Source organism: Peromyscus leucopus, chromosome 7, assembly GCF_004664715.2.
Source record: "Peromyscus leucopus breed LL Stock chromosome 7, UCI_PerLeu_2.1, whole genome shotgun sequence".
NCBI classification, from domain to species: domain Eukaryota; kingdom Metazoa; phylum Chordata; class Mammalia; order Rodentia; family Cricetidae; genus Peromyscus; species Peromyscus leucopus.
In genome coordinates this window covers 87,754,599-87,776,527 of record NC_051069.1, presented here as the reverse complement: position 1 = coordinate 87,776,527, position 21,929 = coordinate 87,754,599, and the positions used below count along the sequence as shown (strand labels likewise).

Below are 21,929 nucleotides of genomic sequence, written 5' to 3'. Positions count from 1 at the left end.
CTGACAATGCTCTCAGAGACAAAAGCCTCCCCCAGGACCTCTTTGTAAGGGTGATCACTAGATTAGATGCCCTCCCAATCAATAAGGATCAATCCAGCTTGAAGAGTCCTGGGAACTCTTTACAATGAAGGAAGGTCAAATCAATTCCTCATTAACACAGGAACCCAAAATTCTTAGTCCTCCCATTCTTTCTCATCTCTGATCCCACCTCCAAAAAAAAGCTATTAGTTGGGGATTATTGAGCCAGCCCTTTAAGCATTATTTACCCCAACCTCTTGCCTGTTAATGGGGAGATCTCTATTTCTGTCACTTCTTTTTGGTAATCCCCCAAACTCCTGCTGCTCTTTAGAAAGAGATCTCCTGGCCAAAGTCAAAGTAAAACTTCTTTCCCCAAGACAACATTATTGTCTGCTGCTAATAGAATCCAAATTGTTCAAACAGCACGGACAAATGGGGAATTATTAGGGAAGGCTAGAACCATCATTCCTATGGTCATTCATTTTAGAGACCCTTTCCATTTTATGCATCAAAGGCAATATTCTTTAATACCAGAAGCTAGGGATGGGCTCATCACTATAATTAAAATTAAACCCTCTTTGAGGCACTATATGGCAGGCCATTTCTTACCAGTGCTTTGGTACTGAACCCAGAAATGGCCAAGCTAATTTCCCATGTTATCCAATTAGCAAAATCCCAGAAAATACTGTCAAGAACTTCAAGCTGGGTTCTCTCAAGAGAAACAACAGAGATCCCCCTTCTACCCTGGGGACTTAGTTAAAACTCCTGATGACAATATCGGTCTCGCTCACCCATATCCTATTATTCTATCCTCACCTATGAACAGCAGGACAGAATGCATGGATCCCTCACACGAGTCTCAAGCCTTAGACTGCCTCTCCTGATACTTCTAAGCTAGCAGTGGATCCTGAGACCAAGACTACCTCATTCCAGTTACTCCTGAGAGCCACTGGGGGACCTTAAGCTGCTCTTCAAACAATCACCTTCCAACTAAAGATAAACTCATATGAATGCAAAAGAGCAGCACATACAGGTACCACTGTTGCTGTAGCTTTTCATTTGTATCTCACTGGTCTTGTTGCACCTGCCTTAGTTTGTGGTGCACTTGTCCCATAATTCAGGATGACTCCTAAAATCACTCTTTACTTCCAGATGATTTTTTAACTACTCTAACACCCACCCATGACCAACCATGCCAAGGTTCTGGGGCTAGCTATCATGTATATTTCCTTTATCAATGACCTTACCTGAGATACAATGGATGCTCCTCCTCACCACCTTCATTATAATGCTCTTAATCTTACTTAATATAGATTTTAGATGCCACCACAAATACCATGAACATAGGACAAAAAAAGAAAGCTATCACCACCAGGAACTAAAACAAAGGATGATCCACCACTACATGGAACTTTCTGCTATGGGCTCCTAGATAGGCCTCCTCTGGAGGGACCCTGACTGCTGCTTTATAACTCCGCCCATTCTGTCAGCTGGAAGCAGCAATGACCAATCCCCTCCTGAGAACAGGTAATGAAGAAAGTAGGAGTTAGGTAGTTCCCTTGTTAGGTAGACAGTGAGGGAAGAGGAGCCCTGGATAATGTTAGATTGGCATATCCTAAAATGGATGTTGGATATCATAGAGGAGGGGCCACAGCCAAAAATTAACTTTTCTATTCCAGTATGCCTCACATCAGAGAACAGGTACTTGTAAAGACATGTGCAGAGAGTGTAAGGTACATGGACAATGTCTCAATACCTTGTGGATCCAGAGCCCCAACTAATGGAAGTCCATCACCCAATTCCTGAGCTGAAAACCATCGTGTGTTGTCAGAGACTTCCAGCCAAACTGGTAATGGAGGTGCTAATTGACTCAATACAAAAGAGCAAGCACTACCAAAGATAGCCTGCAGACTCCAAACTCCAGGACCTCTCCTTTTGAAGAGTCTGTTCTCACCTGCTACTTTTGCTTTGATTAAAACATTAGCTCTGCTACACTTTGAATCCTTTACCACCTTTCAATTATTTAATTGGTGAAAGAACAACTCTACCGCTACACACCATAATAAGGTGTGTGGTGCTTCTACACACTGAACCCATCCCTCTAGCCCTTATTATCACCACCATTATTATTGTATTTATGCTGTATTGAAATTGTCTTATTTATCCATTCTTCCATGATCATCCTCCCTTCATGCCATCTCCACAAGGTCAGGGACCTTTTTTATTTGGCATTGTAACTCCAATGTCTAGAATGCCATAGATACTAGAAAGTACTCCTGGGAAGCCAGATCACCAAGCAACAGGAGGAAAGGATATTTACTGAATAAATGTAACCTTTCCAAACCTTCCCCTAGACTTCTGTTTAAGTTTTTCTCCCCAACCTTAATGTAAATAGATACACGATGACTCTCCTTGCCCTTGTTTGCCTTTTCCCTGTGACAGTGTACCATGAGGAGCAGAAAGAGCAGCTATCACTGGAAATGAAACTGAAACAATATACACTAATAACACAGGTGAATTAGCAAATTTAATGCAGATACTAACAGCTTTCAAAATAATCCATCCCAAAGCGTCACAAATTACTTTAAGTCCTAGTCTTTTGAATCAAAGAATACACATAGATAATCTTAAGGAAATAGAATCACTACTTGAAATCATTTTGAAATACCCCCGAGACCTCACTTTTCAAAGCAGGAAAAAAGAGTTAAAGGTAGTAGATAGGGCCGGGCAGCAATGGTTCATGCCTTTAATCCCAGCTCTCAGGAGGCAGAGCCAGGTAGATCTTTGTGAGTTCGAGCTCAGCCTGGTCTACAGAGCGAGACCCAGGAAAAGCACCAAAACTACACAGAGAAACCCTGTCTCAAAAAAACAAACTAACAACAACAACAAGATGGTAGATAGGTTGGTACACTGTGTGTTTTTCTGGTACTTTTAGTTTTTAAGTAACAAAACTTACTAAGATTTTCAGATCTTGTTGGGGAGGCACCTCAGTGGTACAGCATTTACCCTAGCATGCTCAAGGCCCTAAGTTCAATTCTTAGCACAAAAATTAGCATAAAAATTTTCATATTGTGACTAGCTCTAATAAATAGAACCTGCTATCTGCAATTTCTTCCAGTTCTAGCGATAATTTTCTATTACAATCTTTTTCTTTTCTTTTCTTCCTATTATTTCTTTATTCAATTGAGGTGAATATAAAGTCAAGCCAGGCCCAGAAAGACAAGTGTTATATGTTCTGTCTCATATGCAGTTCCTAACTTCAAACCTTCTGTGTATTTAACTTGAAATGTAAGTGGAAGCCAGAAAACTAGAAAGGTGTCTTTTGAAGGAAACACATTAATGGAAAGAAGACAGTAGATCATAGGTGAAATGAAAGTAGAGAGGTGGAATAATGGGGGCACACAGGCTTCATCAGGGAGGGGCACACATATGGGAGTGCCAAGGAGTTAGAGAGGAAGGCTGACCCAAGTAAAGGGTACATGAAAACACATATGGAAGTCTACTATCTTACAACCCAGTTTTTAAAATTGGAGGGACAAAAGAATTATATGTGAAATAAAAGAAGAGGGGAATTACTGAGTGTTAAGGGGTCAGGTAGGGATGGAGGTAGGGTTAAAGAGAAAACAAGTTAACTAAAACTAAAGCTGTATGAAAAAGCCTTTTGGAAGCCTACTAGCTGGTTTGAAATTACAACTTAAAATTTTTTTAAATGGAAATACCCTGCATGGGTGGACCATGACACTCTTGGAATACATGGGTGTATTCTTAGAAGACATGGGATACTTTCTAGGAATTAATGGTGAGGGAGAGGCCCTAGAGGCCTCCAAAACAACACAGGCTATGCTCATAGCCCCTGGTTACTCACTAAACTATTTGGCAAGATCCTAAAAACCCTCCTGCTGAAGACACAATACATTTTGACTGCAGGACATACAGAAAAAGCTCAGACCAACCAGGAAACTTCCTAATGCAGGCTAGCTTTCATAGAGCCACAGGTGCTATGTAGGCTTCTGAAAAAGAGAAGACGTCAGTGCTAACCAGTGCTGGGCCTTGAATGATACAGCTCTGACCTACCAGGGAAGATAAGTCTGCTGGTTCAACAGTGGCATGGGATAACAGCTTCCTGGTTGGATTTGAGGCCTGTTCCACAAGAGGTAACTTCATGCCTAATACTTTAATCCTTATCAAAAGTCCATGACTCAGGAGTCATAGGCCTTAGGGTAGAGCCTGTCATTGTTATTTTGATAAATGATCTTGCTGTCAAAATGCTGTCTAAATATCTATGTTTATACCTATAAAACTGGGATGTGTTCAGCTTTGACCAAAGTAGTTTCTTTTGGTAGTTGGCAGCAGTCAATGGAGAGAAACATAACTGGCCAAAGTGCTGAGAATAAGAGACTGAATGCCCAGCCCTATCACACATTCCCACACTCCAGGAACAAGGCAGAAAGAATGGAAGAGCCAGGTGATGATGGAGGGGTGCTGTGAAATACTGTATTCTGGACATGATCAGTCAGGAACACAAAGCACCTGTGGTTATAAAATTAAGCCAGACAAGAGTCCAGCATAGACAAGCTAGAGGATCTCCAGGCCCCACCTCTTACTGCTACTGGTAGTTAGGATTCTGGGGGAGAGAATCATCCCTTTTGAGGATGTGGACAACAAGAAGATTCCATGCTTCAGTGGACAAACCAAACCCATGCCCATAGAGGTAGCACCAACTGGACTTAGCAGGTTTTGTTTTGTTTTGTTTTGTTAAAGCACAAAGTTAGTTGGGGGACACATGAAGGAGAAGGGAGTTGTAAAGGGGGAATGATGTATATGATTGTATTTCAATATCTGAATGCATGAAATTCTCAAGAATATATAACATAAAAATAAAGCCAAACCCAAATGGCTTTTAAACTGTTAGAATCAGAAATAGTCCTTTTTATTGTTTATGTTTGTTTTTTTGAGACAGAGCTTTGCTCCATAGCCCAGGCTAGCCTCATATTTGTGATCCTCCTGCCCAGCCTCCACAGTGCTGGAATTTATGGGTTCATGCTAGCATGCCTGGCTCAAAAATACTTATAATTATCACATCTCTCATCAGTCTGGCAATTCCAAGCCAAGGCTGCTTTATTATAATACACAACAGCGCACAGATATAAAAACAAATAAGAAAATACAGGACCCAACTATAAGTTATAACTTTGACAAAATGTAATTACTTGATGCTTTTCTTAAGGGCTTTTTCCAGTTTCTTCACCTGCTGTTTATAAAGTCTTAATTCATGTTCTGTGGGCCTGTAAAGAAGAAATCATGATAAATACATTAAATTTATTGAAAAGAATAAAAATATTTAGCAAACAAAAAATAAATCTTGTTGTGTTATCAATAAATATTAAAATTATTTTTAAATTAAATTTTATGTGTATAGGTGTTTTGCCTGCATCCATATACATGTGTGCCTGGTACCTGTGGATGCCAGAAGGTAGCAATGAATCCCAGGAACTGGAGTCCAGATGGTTGTGACCCACCATGTGGGTTCTGGGAATCAAACCCTGTTCCTCTGGAAAATAGCCAATGCTCTTATCTCTTGAGCCATCTCCCCAGCCCCTTAAGAAAATCCTTAATTCTTAGGTATTTACTAGGTAGGCATTTTGATTTATTCTGTATAATTTCATATTTAAAGTCTTTATTCACTTTTGTGCTAATATGTAACTTGTTTCTGGTGAATATATCATCCTCTGTAATGGCTGGCTTCTGTCAGCTTGACACAAACCTAGACATATCTGGGAAGATGGAATCCTTTTTAAAAATAATTTATTTTTTTTTGCATTGGTATTTATTTTGCTTACATGCATGTCTGTGTGAGGGTATCAGATCTTGGAGTTACAGACAGTTGTTAGCTGCCATGTGGGTGCTGGGAATTGAACCCGGGGAATTGGCATGCTCCAGGTATGTCTCAAGAAGTGATCCTATCTCAAAAAACAAGGTGGGCAGATTCCGAGGAATGACATCTGAGGCTGACCTCTAGTTTCCACATGCATGAGCACAGACATGCACACCCAACTGCACACACATTTGTACCCACACATATAAACACACAAACACAAGAAAACCCTGAATCTCCTCAAAGTTCTTACCCAGTTTTATCCTCAACATGGATTCCTATTTTCTCATTTCCTTTGCTTGCCTAAGGATTCCTATTCCTTTCATCATTTGCCATGAAATACAACTAAACAAAAGGAATACAGGATTGTCAAGTACTTGGGTTGAGTTTTTGAGTAAGAGGGCAAGAATGATTCCTCCAATATTCTACAAGGTAAAGAAAAATAAAGTTTCTCTCACCTGTTTTCCAGATCTTTTTGGAGGCTCAGCTTCTCACCTAACAGTGTGTCAATCTTGGATTTTGATTCCTTGAGTTGATTCTGTAATGACTGCAATGCAATTCACAGTAAAATAAGTAACTCTCCTAGGGGATTTATAAAATGCTTTATAAAAAGGTATTCATCAGTTCTCTGTCTCCATACCATCAGAAGGCTTTTATAACTTGGTGAGGCATCCAGGTTTCTGTAGTCTTTTTCTTCTGACTGACTGTCTTCTTCCTTACACTGCCTGTGGGATGACAAACACACTGCATCTTATGGAAATATATCCTTAAAGAAAACAACAGCTAGCAAATATTAAGCCAATCTAGTAAGTTCTTAATAACTTAAATGTGAATTTAAAAACCCCATCTTCCTACTTGGTCTACAGCAAATAGTATCACAGCACAGCATTACCTAATCTTAAGAGTGCTCTGTTTACTCTTACTTAGAATGTGTGAGGACCAGAAAACTTTGTCATGGGACACAAAGGCGATGAAAAACACTTGTTTGAATGAACAAACAAAACACAAATAGAACACTCCAGGTCTAAAAAAAAAAAAAAAATACACTGTACATATGGTTTATTCCTTCTAGTACTTTCAATTCACTAAAAAAAAAAAAAAATTCAAGAAAAAGTGTAGAGTGAAATTGGGTAACAATACACAGTGCACAGCACACCTCATCTACCCTGTGCTTCTTAGATTACTTAGCATTCCTAAATACATCTACTCTTCCTGCTAGTGTATTCATCTAACCAAAAAATCCTTTATCTTATCTGTTTTTGAAAACTCTGCAGTCTATATGCAAACCTTACCCGTTCCTCTACCGTTCACTAATCTCTCCTTTTGCCACACACACACTGTCCCACCTGCCTCACAATTATAGCACACACCACTATGCCTTACATTTACTTACATGAGTATTAATACACATCTTCCCAAGTACAGTATCAGGACAGGGTCTCATTCTAATTCAAGCCAGCTGGGGATGCACTATGTAGCCCAGGTTGGCTTCAAACTTGTGGCTATCCTGTTTCCTTTATTTCTTCAACATTCTAACTACTCTACAGGGAGCTAGGAATACAGGCATGAACTACCACACCCAGCTATATGCCAATTTTTCACTGACATTCTATCTTTGGTGTATTAAATTTGCATAACTAGGTTTTATTCTGCCCTACAGCCAATGTACTATGTCTATATACTTTATGAATGTACTTACTATCCAGTGGCTAAATAACATAATGCTTCAACAAAATAAAAGGAAATAACACTTTTATTATTTACCAAAGCAGTAAAATACAGTCTTATAAGAGCTTTATTAAAAGAATTTCAGCATGAAAATGTGAGGGGAAACCAAAATTTGTTGGGAAGAAATGGAGGGTAAATATTTCCAACATACACCATAGGCAAAAAAAATTTAAAAATACAAAAATAAAACACTGTATGTGTGGTGGTTTGAAAGAAAATGGCCCACAAAGGGAGACATTGTTATGGCCTTGATGGAGTCGGTGTGACCTTATTGGAAGAAGTGTGTCAGTGTGAGGGTGGGCCTTTGAGTTCTCCTATGCTCAAAATACTCTCTGTGTCATAGCCTATTTCCTTTCCTGTTGCCTTCTGATCAGGGTGTAGCCAGCACCATATCTGTCTGCACGCTGCCATGCTCCCCCCATGACGATAATGGACTGAACCTCTGACACTGTAAGTGAGCCACCCCAATTGAATGTTTCCTTATGAGAGCTGCTGCCGTCATCCTGTGCTCTTCACAGCATCACAAACCCTAAGACAGTATGCATATGTGAAGTTCTTGGAGGATACAAAATATTACATTTAAAAAAGAATTTCATAATGATATACAGACTTCCAGAACATAATTTGTTCCTGGATAATATTCATCCTGAATTACTTTAAAATTATATTATTTATACCTTTGTGCATGGAATTTTCGAAGTTTAGATTCATAGTAATCAATTAGACAAAGCAATCTAAAAAACAAAAAATATGTTAAATTATTTTCAAAAGGTAGTATTAACTATTCTTTTATATAATTTCAAATTATAATGATAAAAGTAAGCACAGACTGGGAATAAAGAGATAGCTTAGCAGTTAAGAGAGCATACTCCAGGGCTGGAGAGATTGCTCAATAGTTAACAACAATGGCTGCTCTTTCAGAGGACCCGTTTGATTTCTAGTACCTACATGGTAGCTTACAATCATGCATAACTCCATTCCAGGAGATCAAGCACTTTCTTATGGCCTCCACTGGGACCAGGCTCACATGTGGTACATACACATACATATAGGCAAAACACTCATACATAGAAAAATTTTTAAGATTTATTAGCCGGGTAGTGGTGGCACATGCCTTTAATCCCAGAACTTGGGAGGCAGAGGCAGGTGGATCTGCATGAATCTGAGGCCAGCCTGGCCTACAGAGCAAGTTCCAGGACAGCAAAGGCTACAACAAAGAAACACTGTCTTGAAAAAAAAATTTACTTATTTATGTGTGTGTGTACAATTTGTGTTCAAGTGCACATGGAGGCCAGAAGAGGGCATCTGATCCCCTGGAGCTAGACAGTTGTGAACCATCATTTGGGTGCTGGAAATAAAACCCAGGTTCTCTGCAAGAACAGTAAGCACTCCCAACCTCTGAGTCATCCCACCAGCCCTAAAACAAAATAAAATAAAATGAAATAAAGTGTATACTGCTCTTGCAGAGGACCCAAGTTCAGTTCCCAGCACCGTCTATAACTCCAGCTCCAGAGGCTTCTAGTGTCTCTGGCAATACTTGCACTCACAAGCACATAAACTCAAATAAATATAAACACATTAGTAAAAATAAAATCTTTTTAAAAAGTAAGTACAGATTGTCTGGCAAACTTAAAAAATTTTCAATCATTCTTGCCAGAAACAAGTGTTACACTAAGCCATATATATTAATTTATATTTAAATATGTCTCAATTTTTTAAATACATATTCTTGCTGCTCCAATAATCCTACCTCTGGCAATTTGCCACAGAAATATTTGCCCAAGGCTCAGCGGTTAAGGGTACTGGTTGCTCTTACACAGGACCTGGGTTTGATTCCCAGCACTCACATGGTAGCTCACACAACTGCCTGGAATTCTAGTTCCAGGGGACCCAACACTTCTTCTGATCTCTGAAGTCTCCTGCATACATATGATGCACATACATATACTCAGGTGCTCTCATGCTCTCTCTCTCCCCTCTCACATCTCCTTCTCTCTCTTACACACACACACACACACACACACACACACACACACACACACACAAAACTGATACATTTTTTTAATTTGTTTATTTGGGATTTTTTTTTTGTTGGTTTTTTGTTTTGTTTTTTTTTTTTTTTTTTTTTTTGAGACAGGGACTCACTATATGGCTCTGGCTAGCCTAGAACTCCAAGATCTAACTGCCTCTGCCTCTCAAGTGTTGAGATTAAAGGCATATGCCACCATACCCATTCATGGTTAATATTTTTAAAATATCGAAATTCATTCATTAAGGAGCTGGAAAGATGGTTCAGTGGCTAAGAGCACTGGTTGCTCTTTCAGAGGACACAGATTTGATTCTCAGCACCTACATGATGGCTCACAGCTGTCTGTAATTTCAGCTCCAGGGGTGTCTGACACCCTCTTCTGGCCACTGCAGATATGGCACCATATCAGCACCAGGCACATATGTGGTGCACATACATACATGCAGACATAACGCCCATACACATAAAATAAAATGTGCAGTTTAGGGCTAGAGAGATGGCTCAGTGGTTAAGAACACATACTGCTCTTCCTGAGTACCTGAGTTCAATTCCCAGCACCTACATCAGTTGGCTTACAGCTGCCTGTAACCCCAGCTCTGGAGATCTCACACCTCTGACCTCTGTGGGCACTTGCATTCATGCGCACATACTCTTCCCCCCCCAACACACACATATACACACATAATTAAAATAACAAAATATTTAAAATGAAAAAAAAATTTAAATTTAGCTGGGCAGTGGTGGTGCATGCCTTTAATCTGAGCACATGGGAGGCAGAGGTAGGCAGAGCTCTGAGTTCCTGGCCAGCCTGTTCTACAGAATGAGTTCCAGGACAACCAGAACTATTACACAGAGAAATCCTGTCTTGAAAAACTGAATAAATAAATTCCTCAAAATACTCTAAGAAAAAATTACATTTATACACACACACATACGCATACATACACATACATACACACATACATACACACACACACACACACACACACACACACACACACACACACGTGAACTGGAAAAAAATCAAAAGAAAATGAGACTTCTCTAGCAAAAGATAAAGGAACTGTCAAGATAAAATCAGCTGAAAAATAATCAACCTAGTTCTATTATCATCCTATGTACTGGGCATTACTGTTTATCCAAGACTGTGTGAGGAACTCTCTTGCAGAGATAGGCAAACACTCTGTTTTGAGTGACAACACGCTCTTCTTCCTCTTTGGTGAATCTGTAGATATCCTTCTGTAAAGAAGCAATGGTCTCTTCTTGCTCCATTCGTTTTTTCTTATAGTGCTGGCATTTCATCTGTAAGCAAATTGTAAATCCATAATTATATTTATACATGTAGGACGTACTGTTCTATTATTATCCATGTCACCATCTCCACTGAGTTGTTTCATTCAATAATCTCATCAAGGCTGTTTAAAACTGATGCAAGAAATATTAATATGTCACAAATGTGAAAAACCTATAAAATGAAGAAACTATGACAACTATATGCATTCAAGATTTCATAATAAATAAAGATTTTAAGAATCTCTATAAAGTAATGTGATTTTCTATTTCAATGGTTTTATGAAACCAGGTTTCTACATAGCCCAGGCTGGCTTCCAGCTTGCAATCCTATTTTATCAGCCACCTAATTGTTGGAGTTACAGTGGTGGACTACCATGCCAACCTTATAATAAGTTGAGATAAAAATAATAATCAAGAGAATTATATATTATAAATATTTTAAAAGAACCATAAAACAGCTGGACGGTGGTGGTGCATGCCTTTAATCCCAGCACTTGGGAGGCAGAAGCAGACAGATATCTGTGAGTTCAAGGACAGCCTGGTCTACAGACTGAGTTCCAGAACAGCCAGGACTATTACACAGAGAAACCCTGTCTCAAAAAACCAAAGAGAGAGAGAGAGAGAGACAGAGAGAGAGAGAGACAGAGACAGAGAGAGACAGAGAGACAGAGAATCACAAATGAAAATTAAGATTTTTTTAATGATTTTTAGATTGCAAATGACGTAGTCAGTTTAGACATCCAGGCAATGGGGGAGACTATAAACTCAGAATAGGGTCTATAACCAGTATGTGCCTTAGATTTATAAAAAAAGACATCACTTTCAAAACCTAACACTCATAGCTAAGCACACGGTCATCTGCTCAAAACGTCAAACTCATTGATACTTAACAACCCTCAAAGAGGAAATAGTCTCAGTTACTGGTAACATCTCATCTCCTAGTGAACATGAAATATGTAGTAATTCATCTTCTGCCTTGGCCTTCCATGAAACCAAGCATGACCTCTACAGCTAAGTGATGAGGATGCCAGTCTCCCCTCAATATGTAAGTTCTTCAAAATCTAGAAGTAATCATTGAAGTTGATATTTTTCTTGGCATATATTCATTAAAGTGATGAGATTCACAAGAACATCTTTGTATACCATGTATTTTGACCATGCTCACCTCTGTATCTTTATTTTTCCTCTTCCCCACTGTTCTTTATTCCCCTAGTCTGGCTTCAATTTTCAAGATGCATGCGCATGCACACACACACTTTTAGTTCACTCATCTCTTGGACACTTGGACTGATTCCACAGCTTGACTATGAGTACTACTGCAGTAAGCATGGATGTACAAGTGTCTCTGTGATCATGAATCTAGTCTTCAGAATATATACCCAGGAAGAGTATAACTGGATTATAAGTTAGTTCTATTTTTAGGTTTTTGAGGAAACCTCCATACTGATTTCTATAGTGGCTGGACTAATTTATACTCCCTTCAGTAAGGGTTTTCTTTTCTCCAAAATTCTTATTATCATTTGTTGTTACTTGTCTTAATGATAGGCATTGTGACTAGGGTGAGATAGAATCTCAATGTAGTTTTAATTTGCATTTCCCTGGTTGCTAAGGGTGTTGACCATTATTTGTCTATTTACAGGTCACTGGTACTTCAATCTTTAGAGAACAGTATGTTCATTAATTAGCCTATTTATCAACTTATTTAGACTGTTTGGGCTTGGTTTTTTGTTGTGCTTTTTTGAGAAAGGATCTCACTATGTAGCCTTAGCTAGCCTGGAACTCACAGAGAACTCCTCCCTCTGCCTCCTGAATGTTGGGATTAAAGACATGTGACACCATTCCTTCCTGAATCCTTATATATTCTAGATAGTCATTCACAGCTGGTATAATTTTCTCCCCTTCTATTGGTTGTCTCTTCACCCTGTTGGTTGGTTCCTGTGCAGAAGCTTTGAAAATTTATGCAATCCTATTGTCAATTCTTGAACTTATTTCCTGAACTATTGGAGTCCTTTTCAGAAAGTTCCTGCCTATGTCTTTACTTTTAAGGTTTCTTTTTCTAACAGTTTCAATTTAGATTATTAAAGTCTTTGATTCATTTTGAATTGACTTTTGTATGGGATAAGAGATAAGGATCTAGTTTCATTCTTCTACATATGAATATCATGTTTCTCTGTACTATGTTGAAGACGCTGTCTCTTTCTCCAATGTATGTAATTGGCATCTTTGCCCGAAATTCAATTGGGTATAAGTCTATTTCTGGGCTATCTATTCTATTTCACTGATATACATATTTTTGTGACAGTACCAAACTGTTTTTGTTACTACAGTTTTGTAGTTATAATTTGAAACCAGGGTAATACTATCACCAGCATTATTATTTTGCAATCAGAATTGCTTTCACTATCAAGGGCCTTTTATGCTACCACATGCATATTAGAACTGTTTATTCAATTTTGTAAAGAATGTTATTTGAATTTTGATGGGGATATAGAAATTGCTTTTGGTAATATAGCCACTTTCTAATTCTGCCAATCCATAAACTGAACAGGAAGTCTTTCTATCATCTAGTGTATTCTTCAATTTCTTTTTTCAGTGTGTTAGTTTTCATTATATGTCTGAGGTAAGGGTTCAATGGGTAAAATATTTGCCAAGCAGGCAGGAGGACCTGCATTGAGTCCCCAAGCCCGCAGAGAGCCAGGTGCAGCAGCACTCATCTATACGTCCACCGTTCGTATGGCAAAATGGGACACAGAGACAGAAGGATTCCCAGAAGCTCACAGGCTGGGTAACCTATGCTCCATATAAAATTCACTATTATCTGCTCATGTGGCTTTATTACACATAGTATAAGGTAATATAACCACATAAAGAGAAATATGGTATCTATACAGGCCACTTAAAAGTCTATATAGGGCACTGAGACCATATGAGAACTATGATCTCTATATAAGACGTCATGGAGTCAATAAATTTCCAATATGAACCTTCATCAGGTGGAAAAGGATCTATATTCATGAGCATTATGACTCCATGTAAGACATGATGAGCTCTGTATAGGATACTATGAGCTCTAAGCAGGGCAGCATGAGATGTGCCCATGGCATTGTAATCTATAAAAGGCATTCTGACTTCTATAAAATGTCCTATGAGGCCAGGCGGTGGTGGCGCACGCCTTTAATCCCAGCACTCGGGAGGCAGAGGCAGGCGGATCTCTGTGAGTTCGAGGCCAGCCTGGGCTACCAAGTGGGTTCCAGGAAAGGCGCAAAGCTACACAGAGAAACCCTGTCTCCAAACCCCCCCCAAAAAAAATGTCCTATGAGATAAACATACATGCAATATGAGATTTCTTTCAGCACTGTGTGTTGTACTGACAGTACACTATGAGCTACATAGAGGAGACTGTGAAGTCTATACAGAACATTTTAAGCTTATATAAAGGTACATTATGATCTATATATACTACTTTAGTATGGGCTCTAAATCATGTGCACTGTGAGCTCTATTCAGGGCACTATGGGCTCTATAAAATAGGCACTAAGAGCTCTTTATAGGGCACCTAGAGTCCATAAAGGACACTATGAGCTCATGGATATTGTATGTCCTTTAATCAAGAGCACCTTGAGCTATACTGAGGTGCACTATGAGCTTTATAAAGAACATTATGAGTTATACAGACACACACTGAGTTCAATACACTCACATACACAGAGGGAGGGGTGGATGGGTGTACACTGTAAGATGTGTACTTAGGATTATGAAGTCTAAACAGCTGCTTTATGAGCTCTATTCATGTGTGATATGAACTCAGTGGAGATACACTGTGAATTCTACAGGTCACTATCATGGCACGGAGCTCTAAACAAGTTCACTATGAGAAATATACAAAGCACTATGAGATCTGCACAAGATCTCCATGCAGAGTGCTATGAGATCTATAATAACCTTTGAGGACTATAAAAAGAATACTGCCAAGTAGTGGTGACACACGCCTTTTAATCCCAGCACTCAGGAGGCAGTGGCAGGCAGATCTCTGAGTTCGAGACCAGTGTGGTTTACAGAGCAAGTTCTGGGACAGGCTCCAAAGCTACACAGAGAAACCCTGTCTCAAAAAAACCAAAACCGAAACCAAACCAAACCAAAACTAAAGAATACTAAAAATTCTTTACGTACAAGATGAGATCTGAACTGGGAGTTCTATACAAGTGAACTATTACGAGTTCTACAGAGAACTCCAGGAACTCTCCACATGGCCTATGACCTCTAAATATGGTAGTATGGACACTAAAAAAGGTGTACTCTGAACTTCATACAGTTGTAATATGAGCTCTACCTGGGGCGCACAACATACTCAACAGAAGTGCCCTGCAGGTTCTCCATGGCACTATGCACTTTATACAGGGCACTCTAAGCTCCATCAGGTGAATATGAGATCTGTACAGGCTTCCAGTAAGCTCTATTGTCTTGGTTAGGGTAACTATTATTGTGATGAAACACCATGACCAAAAACAACTTGGAGAGGAGAGGGTTTATTTGACTTATATTCCCACATCATAGTCTATCACTGAAGGGAGTCAGAACAGGAAACCAAACAGGGCAGGAACCTGGAGGTAGGAACTGATACAGAGGCCATGGAGGGGCTCTGCTTACTGGCTTGCTCCCCATGCTGGCTCAGCATGGTTTCTTACCCAGGATCATGAGCCCAAGTGTGGCCTCCCCCACAATAGGCTTGGGCCTCTTACATCAATCACTAATTAAGAAAATGTCCCACATACAGGTGCACTGTGAGATCTATATAGAATACCATAAACTCCAAACAGCATTATGGGCTATGAAGGCACTGTGAGCTGTGTATAGGGCAATATATGCTTAATATAGGGAAACAGTTGTATGCTGAGTATTATGACATTATAAAGTATACATTGTTTTAGGGGTTCTTTGTAGATAACTATGACTTCTACAATATTCATTATGGGATGTACATAGAGATTGAGACATTTACAATGAAATCTGAGCTCATTACAGGGCAATATGAGATTTATACAGACATTGATACCCATATACAGTACACTATGTCTCTAAACATGACACTATGGTTGCTATAAAGTAGACTGCTAGACATTTACAAGTGTAGGAAAATCCCTGTGCAGGCACAATGAGCTATGCAATAGTGCAGTATGAGATGCTGAAGGGCTCAGTGGTTAAGAGCACTTCCTGCTCTTCCAGAGGATGTGAATTCAGTTCCCAGCACCCACATCCAGCAGCTTACAAGTTCCTGTAACTCCAGTTCTAGGGAACCTAACATCCTCTTCTAGCCTCCAAAGACACCCATACGTATGTGGCATACATAGACACACACATGCATCTTTTAGAGATACTCATGAAACAATAACATGCAGCCTTATAGATGAATCTCAAAATGAGGTGCTAAGTAGAAAAGCTCACCTATTAACACTACTGTCCTATGCCAACGTAAATTGTTTTCCTCTAACCATCTTTCCACATACCTCAAGCATTTGGATTTCCTTGACCTTTGTCACAGACATACACCATGGAAGCAACATGGAAATTACCTGGGACTATGAAGAACTTTCAATATTAACCATCAAATAAGAAAATATATAAGTCAATACAATACCTGTAACAGTTTATGCTCCTTTTGAAGGTCTTGTATTCTGTTTTGTTGCTGGCAAACCCTGTTTAGGGACTCATCTTCTAATTCACCGATTTTGGATTTCACGCTGTCCATAATCTGCTCCAGGTCATTGGCTCGATGTTCCTGGTGTGCCGCTCGGTTCTGTTCTAGCTGAAGTTCATTTCTAATTAAGAGACACAATTCCTTCCCTCAATGTTAAAATAAATCAGATTGTATATGCCATATAACAGATTACTTTCCAAAAATCTCTCTACATTCTTAATTTTTTTTCCTTGTTTTGGTACTGAGGATCAAACATTAGCATAATTAACACTGAGCTGTACCCCAGCCTCCACACTTCTATCTTATAACAACAGGTTTGTAGCTGTGCCCCCTGACACACCCAATCTCATCTACCTTATAAGAGAAAGAAATAGGAGAGGGTACCATTACACATCAATGCTAAGTGCTACTGAAAGTCAACTAAATTTTTACCCATTTACTTGTAAAAGTATTTTTATGTTTTACATTTAATAAAAATGAAATTTCAGGGGGCTAGAGAGATGGTTCAGCGGTTAAGAGCATTAGCTGCTCTTCCAGAGGACCTACGTTCGATTCCCAACACCCTCAAGGTAGTTCACAATCATTCATAACTCCAGTTCCAGGGGATCTGATGTCCTCTTCTCAATTCTGTAGGTTCAGGTACCCACACAGTACACTTATATGGATTGCTGACAGAAACACCCATACACGTAAGAAGTAAAATAAACTGAAAAATAAATAAATAAATAAGTACAATGAAATTTCAGGATCCTCTTCGGGGAGTTGTGTTTAGAATATATGCAAACAATCCTGGGGCGTGCCCACTGTCTTACTTAAGCTGCTGGTTCTTCTCTATGAGCTCCCGTATCATGCTCTGCTGACGTGTTGTTTCTTCCATCAACATTTTCAAATTCTGCCTCATTCTTTGTGATGACTGTTTGTCAAAAACGATGAGATCTACATTGTAATGTATATTATAGAAATGGTAAAAACAAAGAGAAATTAAGACCATTTTAAGATAAACACTTTTCAAAGAAAAATAAGCTTTGTACCTAACAGAGCAAGAAAAGGGTCTAGTTACCTTTGAGATCGGTTCTTTTGACTAGACACAAAGGTTTGAAGCCATGCGTCATCAACAGCCCATTTACGCTTTCCCATTCTGCTTCCTCCTGCTATAATCACAGTAGAGCAAAAGGAACAACTTTAAGATGTGAAGAAAAACCTTCAATATAATTTCCTATATTTTCAGAAAACAACCTTCCTCCAAAAGATTTTTGATTTTTAGATGTATGTGTGTGCTTGTCTATATGTAGGTATTAGCACATTAAATTGAGGTGTAGCAGAAACCAGAAGAAGGTGTCAGTCCCTGGAATTTGTAAGCCATATGATATGGATGCTATAAACTGACTAGGATCCTGTGGAAATGGACCAGCAAGCATTCAAAGGGTCTTATAATTTTCTTTTTCAGACAGGGTCTCACTACGTAGCCCTGGCTGGACAGGAACTGGAATTGTAGACCAGGTCAGCCTTGAACTTAAAGAGATGTGATTGCCTGTTTCCCAAGTGCTGGAATAAAAGATGTATGTCATGCCTAGTTTTAATATGGAATTTTATGTACCAAATTATATTTTTAAAAGATTTATTGTTTTTACTAAAATGAGCAACAGAAGTATGCAAATGAGTAAATTATTACATTATACAAAATATTTACATGTAGGCCTTCATGGGTAAATTAAAATAAAACTGGCCATTTCAGTGAAACAGATAAGTAATTGAATAAGATCAGGCCATACTAAAAGGGAAAAGGGGCTGAGAAAAGAAACCCACCCTGTCCCAGCACTCGGGAGGCAGAGCCATGCAGATCTCTGTGAGTTCGAGGCCAGCCTGGTCTACCAAGTGAGTTCCAGGACAGGCTCCAAAGCTACACAGAGAAACCCTGTCTCGGGGGAAAAAAAAAAAAAAAAGAAAAGAAAAGAAAAAAAAAAAAAAAGAAAGAAACCCACCCTGATCCTGCAGCTCAGAACCAGGGAAAGAATCACAGCCTGGGTCTGGGACCTGAGCCAGAGAAATGAACACTTTATCCCCAAACCCAGAACCCAGGAAATATGCCCTGACTCTGAAACCAGTACCAAAAAACACTCTTGGTCCCTAGAATCAGAGTCAGTGAAAGAAATATGCCCTGGCCTTAGAATTAGTGTCAAAAAGCTAAGAAAGTCCAGTGAAAGAAACACAGTTTGGTTCTGAAATCAGGGCCATCTCTGCCCCTAGCCCACAAAACTGAGGAATCCCTGGTTGACTCTGCCCCCAAGAGATCCTATAAAAACCACCCTGCCTGGTCAGTTGTGGGTTGTTCTCTCCACTCTGGTAAAGGCAGCCACTCTCCTGGGCTCCTTCCCAAATAAATCTCTTCCTCAAATGAGTTTTGGGTATGAAGATAATTCATTCACTGGTGTAGAGAAGATCCTTGCTGAGACATCCCTCAGTGGACAAAACAAGGGAGAGCTGAAAAAGTAACACTTTTCTCCGGAGCCAGAGGAAATTGCTATATTTCTGCAGGGGTTTCCCCTTTTGCAGAGTGAAGCAAAAGAAGCAACATCTTAGGCTGGAGAAGCAGAGCTCTGCTAGGAAGCCCCCTTAAGTGGGGGTGGAGCAAAGCTCAGCTGCAGCAGCTCTCCTGGAGAGGAGCAAGATTGCCATATCCTGCAGGAAGACCATCCCCCCCCACACACCAGGTATACCTGACTCCTGAACAGTCAGGACACCCTTCCCTGCTGAGCTGTCCTAGCAGCTCCAAGTCTGACTCTCCTGAGCAGTCAGAATGCTTTCCCATCCAGGGCTGAGCTGCCTCATTGCAGCTCCAGTCATTAGAGTTGTCCTAGCAGCTCAAAGCATCCTGGATACCTTGCCCACCAGGGCTCAGTTGTCTCATTGCAGCTCCAGCCGTCAGAGCTGTCCTAGCAGCTCAAGGTGTCACCTGACTCCCCAAGTAGTCAGGATACCTTTCCCCCAGAGTTGCGAAACTCACATTTTGGTGCCAAAACTGGGACCAAACCCAGAGTTGCAACACAGTTACTTATAAAAAGGACACAACTGAAAATTAAAACTAGTCAACTCTGAAACAAGTATCCCTTTAACAATGATGAAAAAAGGAAATCAAGGGTCATGTGAGGGCTGGACTTGGGAAACAGCAGCTTCAGGAATATGGTAGCTTCCAAAGAAGCAGGTAGCACAGAAGAGGCTTTTATGATCTTCTACAGTGAGGCTAAACAAATAGAAAGAGAAGTTCTACATCCAAAAATCACACTGAAAGATTGACCTGTTCAGGTTTCTCTTTAATGTGAACCCAATTGAGATTTTCCAGTTATTCTTGAAGTGACAGATAATGAAATAAAAGAGAGGTTTTTGCAGCTGTATAATATTGGTACATCCTGACAAAAATCAAGATGCTGCTGTTGGTGCACAAAAGGCTTTTGAAGCTGTGGACAAAGCTTACAAGTGGACTACTGCATCAGGAACAGAAGATAGCCCTGAATGTAATTCAGGCTAAAGAGAGCACATTGTTAAGAGGCAGGAGTTAAAGGAAGGAAAGCCTACAGATGTAGAGGATGATCCTGAACTGTTCAAACAAGCAGTATACAAACAATCCACGAAACCATTTGCCGAGCTGTACATTAAAAGAGAGATATGCCAAGACATGCACAAAGCAGAGGCTGAAGCTCAAGAAAAAGACAAATGAGAAAAGCAGAGATGGTCAAGTAGACAGCTGGTGAAATCTGCAAGCAAGTATCAAAGAGAAGAAAACAAAGAATCAGACCTTCCCAAGGCCACTGAAAGGAAAAATGGAGCATGAGTGGCCAACTGGGTCAAGGCCACAGAACTGTTGTTAGCTGTGCCCTTCCTGCTTCAGGGGACTCCTTCTTTCCTCCCATTTCCACCAACATAGAATAACATCGGCTTTTTAGTCCATTTTGTTTTCACTACAATTTAATATCAGAGTAATCTTTTTGTGAATTTACAGAAGAAGCTCAGTTGAGCCCTCCCCCCTCCCCCTAGTCCTTGCCCACTGAACAAGCATAACTGGAAGGAGCCAATGTTGGTGCTGCCTTCTCTTCTCCCATAGCCTGTACCTTAATGTTCTGTGATAGTTAGAAATTTCACTGGATTGTGATAGTTAGAAATTTCATGGATACTTCCTGGAAATCATCTTGCTTACTGTGAATTCAGACAAGACTGGGCCACTTCAGGAAGTCCCTCTTCTTGCTTCTGAAGGTGCTATCCTCAAAGTCCCAGAGCAGGCAAGAAAGGCATTTGTGAACACAGCATACAGTCACTCAATGCCCTCAAGCCTTATGGTATTTGATATATGTCCTCTGTTGACTAACCAACAATTATGATCAATAACAGGAGTCCAGGGAGATCTCTGAACAGCCATACCTAGGCCTCCAGTCTCTTAATCACCATGCCCCCAGAGAAACCACAGCTGCTACAGCCTGCCCCAATCACCATCACCTCAACCCTGAAGAGCAAGAAAGAGACACCCAGCAGCCATTTCTGCCTCTGTACCCTCAGACACCAAGCTGGGCACCTTAGGCAGCTGTGCATGCATCAACAAGAGGGAAAGGGCACTGGGATGGCAAATCAGTTCACTTTAAGAAACGGATACAGAGCTGGGCGATGGTACCAGGCACATACCTTTAATCCCAGCACTCGGGAGGCAGAGCCAGGTGGATCTCTGTGAGTTCAAGGCCAGCCTGGGCTACAGAGTGAGATCCAGGACAGGCACCAAAACTACACAGAGAAACCCTGTCTCAAAAAACAAAAACAAACAAAAAGAAATGGATATAGTTTCATCAACAGGGATAATACACCAAAGATGATGTGTGTGCCCCACAGACTGCCATAAAGAAGAACAATCTCAAAAAGAACCTTGAAGTTTTGGAAGTAGAGACTCAAGTTTGATATTGTTAAAGGAAAGGGTGGGGAAGCAGCAGATGTTACAGACCTCTTGCGGGCCACAAGAATATAATATAGAGATTCAGCTGGATATTAGAGCTATACCAAGAAATTTCAAGGTATTGTTCTAGAGGCAAGCCATTTATTATGGAATATTTTGGTGTTATCCAGTTTTTAATATTTCAGCTGTCTTCTGCTATGAAATTCTTGTGTGCCCAAATACTATAGACCATTTGGCAAACAGCTAAGCTTCTCAGACCTGCGGAACTTCTAGGTAACTAACTCCCCTGATGAGCCTAGAAGATAAGCAGTAGACTGTACATGCATGGCTTTGCTTCTTGTGCAAATGAAGTTCATAC

The 21,929-nt window shown here is 40.0% G+C and overlaps 1 protein-coding gene and 1 pseudogene across 4 annotated transcripts in view; one reads left to right on the top strand and one right to left on the bottom strand.

Moving 5' to 3' along the window:
* Positions 1–21,929, bottom strand: part of Cep70 (centrosomal protein 70) — a 60,257-nt gene that overhangs the window by 19,288 nt on the left and 19,040 nt on the right. For 3 of the 4 annotated variants that reach the window (XM_028869982.2, XM_037207866.1, XM_028869983.2), the window contains 8 exons: positions 17,699–17,789; positions 17,451–17,574; positions 16,579–16,759; positions 10,783–10,952; positions 8,299–8,355; positions 6,534–6,618; positions 6,352–6,440; positions 5,229–5,303 (listed from right to left, as the gene is read on the bottom strand). In XM_028869982.2, the coding sequence (XP_028725815.1) occupies positions 5,229–5,303; positions 6,352–6,440; positions 6,534–6,618; positions 8,299–8,355; positions 10,783–10,952; positions 16,579–16,759; positions 17,451–17,574; positions 17,699–17,789 (872 nt within the window). Of the gene's footprint in view, positions 1–5,228; positions 5,304–6,351; positions 6,441–6,533; positions 6,619–8,298; positions 8,356–10,747; positions 10,953–16,578; positions 16,760–17,450; positions 17,575–17,698; positions 17,790–21,929 lie in introns of those variants that run through there. The other variant, XR_005092033.1, reaches the window with a different exon arrangement.
* Positions 19,819–20,584, top strand: LOC114693563 (annotated as a pseudogene).